This window comes from Notothenia coriiceps, unplaced genomic scaffold (assembly GCF_000735185.1).
Source record: "Notothenia coriiceps isolate Sejong01 unplaced genomic scaffold, NC01 NC01_scaffold00003899, whole genome shotgun sequence".
Taxonomy (NCBI): Eukaryota; Metazoa; Chordata; class Actinopteri; order Perciformes; family Nototheniidae; genus Notothenia; species Notothenia coriiceps.
Window position 1 is genome coordinate 28,750 of NW_011336600.1, and position 7,504 is coordinate 36,253.

Here is a 7,504-nt window from a genome sequence, read left to right on the forward strand (position 1 = left end):
TCTCGCAACTCTCTCTCTCTCACACACACACACACACACACACACACACACACACACACACACACACACACACACACACCATTAATGTATATGAATAGTCACTACTTTATGTTTTGCATACTATGCTTTAATGTATTTCAAAGCTGTATTTTCGCTTTATCAAGAAAATACCAGGCCGTTTGGTTTATCTTACTGATTATGTTACATATACTGCCATCCTGTGGTCAACTATAAGAATAGTGCCTCTTTTCCCCTCCAAGACGCAGGACGGCGATGAACACCCTGCAAACAGCCGAGGAAATGTTTGGTGAGACAGCTGACATAAAAACTAAGTTTGTAAAGCTACTAAAGCATTACCGAAAGTACATTCATTGAGACTTCATAATAAAGTTACCAATGTGACAAAGGAAGCAAAACAAGTGACCTTTATAGCTATATGTAAGGAAATTGAACCAACAACTGTTGTTTGTATTGAATGGAATTCGTTCCCCACTTCATATCCGTGCTTTGTATCACTCATGATATCTAAATAAATCCTTTAGTCTGAAGTATGACCGGAAGTTGTGGATTAATCCAGCTAGCTTGATACTTCTGGTTTTGCGTCTACTTTGGTGATTACGGAAATAACTGCTACGCCAGAATCAAATAAATAAAGGATTACATTCGAGTCGCTATCTGTGTAAGCCTGTATCACTGTCCACAATGTCCCGGCAATCCAACCGAACAACAGACAGCAAGAAGATGGTAGGCGACTTCCGCAGATTCAACGTCAACCAAACCTAGCTAACCTAGCAAGCAAAATGCTAACCGTAGCCTTGTAGCTAACACACCAACTGTCCATTCTCTGCAAACTCTGCGAACAAAATAACCTGTCAGTCATGTGTATTTGTTTGACAGATGTTTCTATATATTTAAAGCTTTTGAAACTGGTGAATGAGTACTTCATTCATTGTTAAGTACTGCTAACTTTGACAGGAAGTGTTACGTTAGTTCGTTGTAGCACGAGCTAAATAGTATCCCTAAAGTTAGCTTTTCATGCTCCCTTTGCAGCCATTGTAATATTTACAATAACTTTCCAAATGAAAAAACGTATACCTTATTAACAAAACCTTATATATATTTCTGTTTTCATGTTCAGCTCAGTCAATTCAGTTGTATTTGCGCTGTTAAAAGGGTTGACATTAACGTCTTATAGCTGCAGTGTAGACGGAAGTGTGTGAAGAGTCGACTAAACATATGTATATACGTCATGTTTATTATTCAAAGTGTACAATTATGATTAATTAATCAATTGTTTTATTATGCAATCACACGTCATTTCAGTACCAGACGCTTTCCCCAGTATTATCTGTTACAGACATGGTGCAGAAAGTAGCCCTGTATTTGAATGCATCTCTACACATTAGAGGAATTTATTTCTATTTGACTAGCATGCTTCCTGCTTGTTTAACTTTAGATGTTTCATGATATAAAAAATAGAATTAAATATAGAGGTATTTACACAATTTTTTTACCTCATTTGATCATTTTCTGTTTGTCACATCACTGTAAATATAGATCTATGTGTTATTTAAGGTTTTCCCCAGGTAGTTTTCCCCATTCAACAAGGAGGAAACCTGTTTTGCCAGACTCTATCAGTTAACTTTTATGCCCCTATTCCAGTGTGATTCATTTGATTTTAGCAGCAGAAATAACATGAACTTTTTAATTTCCTGTTGTAGAACTCTGAGCTGTTCACCCTGACCTACGGGGCCCTGGTCACCCAGCTCTGTAAAGACTACGAGAACGACGAGGAAGTCAATAAACAACTGGACAAGATGTAAGTACCAACACTAACTGTCTTTAAGTTGTGTTTGGATTCATGTAATTTGATAGCGAGAATGCAATTTAACATTGTTTCAATTCAGAGCATGAAATTGATGTGCATTAAAAAAAATACGCAGACAACACACTTCCATGGTTACCACATTTAATTTGACATTTCACAAAATGCTTACTGCTATTTTTGGCTTTCAGCAAGCAATACACCTTTTAGTAAAAAAGTGTACATCTCTGTCGTTATTGTGACTTCTGTTGGTAATGTGTTCCAGTGTTTTAAGCCTTTTTAATGGTAAATTAGAGTTAATGATATGTTTTGTTCACACCCAACATTAGTTAACAATGTAGATGCCTAGCAATTTAGCAACCACGATAACTTATGCAAACAAAGCATTATATTTTCTTATCCCAAATTGTTTTATTAAATGCATTTGTCCTTACTTTATTTAATATGTTGTTGTAGTTATTTGTGTATGCCAGTAAAAGTCAATTCAATAGGATTCACATTACAATACATATCACATACCAACTTCAAAATACTAAAGCTTACCAATACCAAAGACAGTGACACATACAGAACTAGTGTATGTTAACTATTTCAAGATATCACCTTTCCTCTTGAGTACATAAACAGAGTTAATTTATTTCAACATGTAAAGGTTTATCGTTTGCTTGTTGAACCAACAGAAGGGAAGGGATTTTTCTGGCCTCTTGGATTTCTCCCTTTAAGTTGCGCCTTAACACTGCTCTGACAAATTCTGCTGCCCTCTATTCATAACACACACACTCTCTCTCTCTCTCTCTCTCTCTCTCTCTCACACTTCCCTGTCAAAGGTTTCCCTCTGATCTTGTCATTTTGAAGTTCATATGTGTTTTTTATGAGAGAACTAAATATCTGGAAGGCATTGTTGCATACTGTCATCCCGCAAAATAAGATTAATGAAAATGGATGGGTTTTATAACTCAGGTATTCAAAACAGTCTGTCAAGCTGACAGGACTTTGGACTTGATGCACTTTTCTTTTTGGTTGTGCGTCTACCCTAAGCTCTCCCCAAGCTAAGACATGATGAGGATTGTCTTACCTGTCCTTAGAAGGCAGTGAGTCTGCACGGCCCACTCTGCCAACCGGTCAGATTCCGACCTTTTTAGGATCGGGATGCATCAGTTGTCTCTAGATTCTGTATTATGTTAAGTTGACTTGACCTTCTATTACCACAGTTATCATCATTTGCTAAGCCTATGACTCTAAAATATTTGGAGCATTTGGAAATGTCTAATATCTCTTTACTATAATCTCCTCAGTACTTTTCTTCTACTATGGAAAGGAAAAATGACTTCATCTGTTTCTTTTGCTAATCTCTCTCTGTCTTCATAGGGGTTATAACATCGGAGTGCGTCTGATCGAGGACTTCCTGGCGCGCTCAAGCATTGGCAGGTGTCAGGATTTCCGAGAAACCGCAGATGTCATCGCTAAGGTAATTAAAAAATGTTTTCAGGCCAATCTGATCGAGACTGTGGTCTTGACCCAAAGACAAAGGTAGAGAGGGAAGGAGGGAGGACAGATCCAAATAATTGATGAGGGAAAGAAGGAAAGGATGTTGCTAGAGGTTGGAGGAAACTAAAGGTTGTGAATAGGCAGAAAAACTTAAAGTCCCAGTGGGCTTCCTTCTAAACTTGAGGCCAAGATCCCATTCCTCTTTGCTTTGCTGATAGTGTGCTCGAAATGAACCGGATTCCAGAGCTAAGAGGCTGCTCCGCTGCAGTGTGAACAGGAAAACCCGGTGCTTTTCAAGCTCCAGCTCCAAACCGGCCCTGAAACACCGTTGGTGTGAATGAGGTATAAGAGTTAGACCTAACACACTTAGCTATCTTATCTACCTCTGGAACTAAACTAGTTATACATATATTTATTCTTCACTGTCGGGTCACTCATTACTGGATCAGTGAGCTGCATGAGACACTGATGGGCTGTCAGGAGGGGGAGAGAGGAAAAGAGTGCGCTTCCGCTCATCTCTCCCGTGTTATTATCCAAAGTGAATGTAAACCTGAATAATGTACTTCATTTGAATGTAATAATTATGTTGGTTGTTGTTTGTGGAAGCGCCAGTGAATTTTAAATGGAAGATCCCCATAGGCCCCGCCCACTCGATCGGATCGGCGATCGGTATCGGCCGATACTGATTCCGGCGATCGGCCCCAAAATTGGCGATCGGAGCATCCCTAGTTATATGTTGTACTTTAATATTTCTGTCTGTATTAATCCTGGCCTGTGGATTTGTAACATATCCATGTCTGGCTGTGCAAAAGTGAGACTCCCTTTATGACTGATGAACACAAAGATGCAGGCAGACCATGAAGCAGGCCCCTCTCATGACTCTCCAGCTGCTTTTAAGGTGTAACTGCTGCCTTTTTAGGGGAGTTATTCCACAGATGTAACTCCACACTAGCTCAGGGATCTGGCTCTTGGTCATGGAGAGAAAGGTCATGCCTGTAAATGGAGGACCACTGAGGGACAGCGGTTTGGAACATGCAGCGATAGCCCTGCCCGAGGATATCTTATGAGCTCGAGCCAAACTCTGAAACCACCTCAGACTTTTGTGTGAAATGTATCTGGAGGTCTGTTCAAAAAAATGTTCATTCCATTTCATGAATGGTTTCTTCGGAAGGCAACACTTCACTATCACAGCTCTTAAGTTGTGTTTCCACTTCTTTAGCTTCAGTGTGTCTAAAGAAACTGTTGTCTGCACTGCGGATTCAGACCATTTAAGATAAAAAAACATCCGCCCTGTGTCAGTGAATATTTTAGCGCGAGCAAACTTTGTGCTTGCGTGAGGAAGTATGCCGACACATCACAGGGAAAGAGTGCTGCAGAGGAAAAGAAGCAACAGAGACCAAGTTATCAGATATCAGGTGTGTGTGTGTACGAAAAAGACGAGGCATTTGAGTTAATTTAATGTGCAATCCAACATTATTGCTTTCAGTTGAGTAATCCTGGATATTCTCTCTTTCTTTCATCCACTTGTGAACGTGTTGTGGTTGTTTTCAGGTTGCATTTAAGATGTATCTGGGAACCACCCCCAGTGTGTCCAACTGGAGCCCGGCAGGAGATGAATTCTCTCTCATCCTGGAGAACAACCCGCTGGTGGACTTTGTGGAGCTGCCGGATAACCACAGCACGCTGGTCTACTCCAACCTGCTGTGTGGAGTCCTCAGAGGAGCCTTGGAGATGGTAAAGCCAACATACTCAATGATTACATGATTTAAACAACACTTCAAGTTGTCGTAAAAAAAAAAAGTAGGCACTGATTTCTGAGCTACAACAATGAGATGGCAGAAGAATTCCCTGTTTCTCTTATTTTTAAATCTTATATTCAACTGAACATTTTAGTTCTGAAGACCGACCAAACAAGATATTAAAAGACATCGTCACACTGGACTTTGATGTGATCGTTGTCACACTTTTTATTGACCACGATTTATCGATAATTGGCAGATGAATCAATAACAATAACTCAATTTCTCATAGATTTCCTTTGCACATTTAGGAAAATATGTTTTGCATAAATGTAACCTATTATTCATCTGATTTAGGTCCAGATGGCCGTGGATGTGAGATTTGCTCAGGACACTCTGAGAGGAGACAATGTGACAGAAATCCGCATGAAGTTCATAAAAAGGATCGAAGAAAATCTCCCCGCAGGAGACGAGTGATCGGAAGAGAGATCCTTCCCTCCACTTCTTGTGTCGAGGTAGAGGACTGAGTCATACAAGGAACACAATCAGACAATGAACTGAACTCGGAACATCAAGATGAGTGGTACATCTCAACTAACATTTCCTTGGCACTGATCTGTGCTCCAGTTTGAGGGAGAAGTTTTGTAAGGCTGGGCCATTTATCCGTCGACATCCCTCCCGAAAAGTCACTTCTTTTTTCATTAAACGTTAAAATATTTAATCTTTCTTGAAAATAATGATGGCTTTTCATTTGTATAGACTTTCTTTTTTTGGTGCACGGCTGGAGAGCCTTACCTCGTAATGTCTTTATGTTTGTCTTGTTGGTTATCTCTCTTGTTTTTTATTAAAGAAATCACACTATATCTCTGCCAATATATGGCATGTTAATTAATTTATGTAGGAGGACATGTCAAATAAAAGCGACGTATTTAATATGATGCTTTTTCTCGTGTGTCTATGAGTGTAGAGACTTTATGACACACACACACACACACACACACACTCTGTCCTCTGTGCCACCCTGTCAGTCCTGCTTCAGTGTACTATGGGACCGTTATTTCTTGAGAACCGCAGCCGCTTTCCAAAGACAAACAATAACAGACCTAATGCCTCTCTTATGTTTGTTCAGGGTACATGGAAGTAATCTGTGTGTTGTGTGGGTGTGTGTGTGTTTGTATCCCCTGTGCTTGGTTCTTGTTATCACACCTGTGAATGGCTTGACATCACCCTGAAGTAATGTAACAGAACTTCTCATTTAGACCTACTGCACACCTCGTCAATAACCAAAAACACACACACACACACACACACACACACACCATCGCCTTGCTTTAGAAGCAGAAATCTGGTCTGAATACACTGAGGACATTAACCATGTTTTTCTTATTTTTTGTTTTATTGTGTAACAGAACAATAAAATCTGAACCAAAGTCATCAATCTGCTGAAAGCACTTTTGAGGAAGAGATTGTCAGATATGGATTTCCTTTTTGCAAAAATCTGTCAGCTATTACTTGCTGGAAACATTTGGGCTCTACACATCCAATATTACAGCTGCAATTAAATGAACCCATTTCTGCTTTCACTATTTTAGTATCCAGGCAAATTCTCCAAAAAGCCACCAGAGGTTGCTGTTTGCATTCAGCTGTAGGCAGCATCATTCCCTGTATAAGACCTAATTGGGCATTGCAGGAGAAAAAACATTCACTTTATTTGGGAGTGCAGGCTAGAGCTGCCAGAAAATATAAATAAAAGGTTAATTTTCAGATTTTAAATATGGGACGAGCAGAACATGTGGACGATGCCAATATCTTTGGCTGGAGATTAGACAAACCAAAACAACGTCTTTTTTATTTCAAATGGCAGGGAAGATGTTTAAGGATTTCATACTTCCATTTCCTATTTTTAAGCATCTGCCCACTCTTTTCTGGGGTAGTGCTCATTTAAAAGGATGGAAAGTGGAAGCGCCCTGACAGCATGCGGCTTGCAATAAGCCTGGTGGGCCATTAGGCGAGCTCTCAACACATTACGTACGCATATCTATGCACCCTGTAGGCCTCTGATGTGGATGTTGGATGGAAAGCGAGCAGGAAATAGCTTTTGTGCAGAAGCTCAATGTAAATTACTTGGCGGAATTAGAGCCCTGTACCTAGGGGATGCACGCACAGCTGGGTTTGTGTACTTGTGAAAACCTGTATCACTCTGCCATATGCTCGCAGGAATTTGACTTGACAAACACACATACATAGTGTACACAGAGGCTAAAGTGCACGACAAATGTATTACAACCTATCTACTCACAAATAGGTGTTAATGCACACTAAAAGGACCTTGTCCAAACAGGCCGTTTTACTGTCTCCCAGCACTTACCCATAGGTCTGGTGAGAGATCTGTTGATTGTTTCTGCAGTTTTACCCATTAAACAAGAAAGTATGAAGACTACAAACTAGCTAA

General features: G+C 40.0%; 1 protein-coding gene across 1 annotated transcript; it reads left to right on the forward strand.

The window, feature by feature from the left end:
- Positions 1-565: 565 nt before the first annotated feature.
- On the forward strand, positions 566-5,990 carry trappc3 (trafficking protein particle complex subunit 3). The gene is made up of 5 exons (XM_010766932.1): positions 566-744; positions 1,722-1,819; positions 3,194-3,293; positions 4,865-5,047; positions 5,410-5,990. The coding sequence occupies exons 1-5, from the start codon at positions 703-705 to the stop codon at positions 5,527-5,529; spliced, it is 543 nt and encodes a 180-aa protein (XP_010765234.1). The 5' UTR covers positions 566-702; the 3' UTR covers positions 5,530-5,990.
- The last annotated feature ends 1,514 nt before the right edge of the window (positions 5,991-7,504 follow it).

What these genes read in the sequence shown, in the direction of transcription:
- trappc3 (XM_010766932.1), top strand. Translation starts at nt 703, where the DNA reads ATGTCCCGGCAATCCAACCGAACAACAGACAGCAAGAAGATG. An exon ending in CAACAGACAGCAAGAAGATG is followed by an intron (nt 745 to 1,721) that starts GTAGGCGACTTC and finishes TTCCTGTTGTAG; the next exon opens with AACTCTGAGCTGTTCACCCT. An exon ending in AATAAACAACTGGACAAGAT is followed by an intron (nt 1,820 to 3,193) that starts GTAAGTACCAAC and finishes CTGTCTTCATAG; the next exon opens with GGGTTATAACATCGGAGTGC.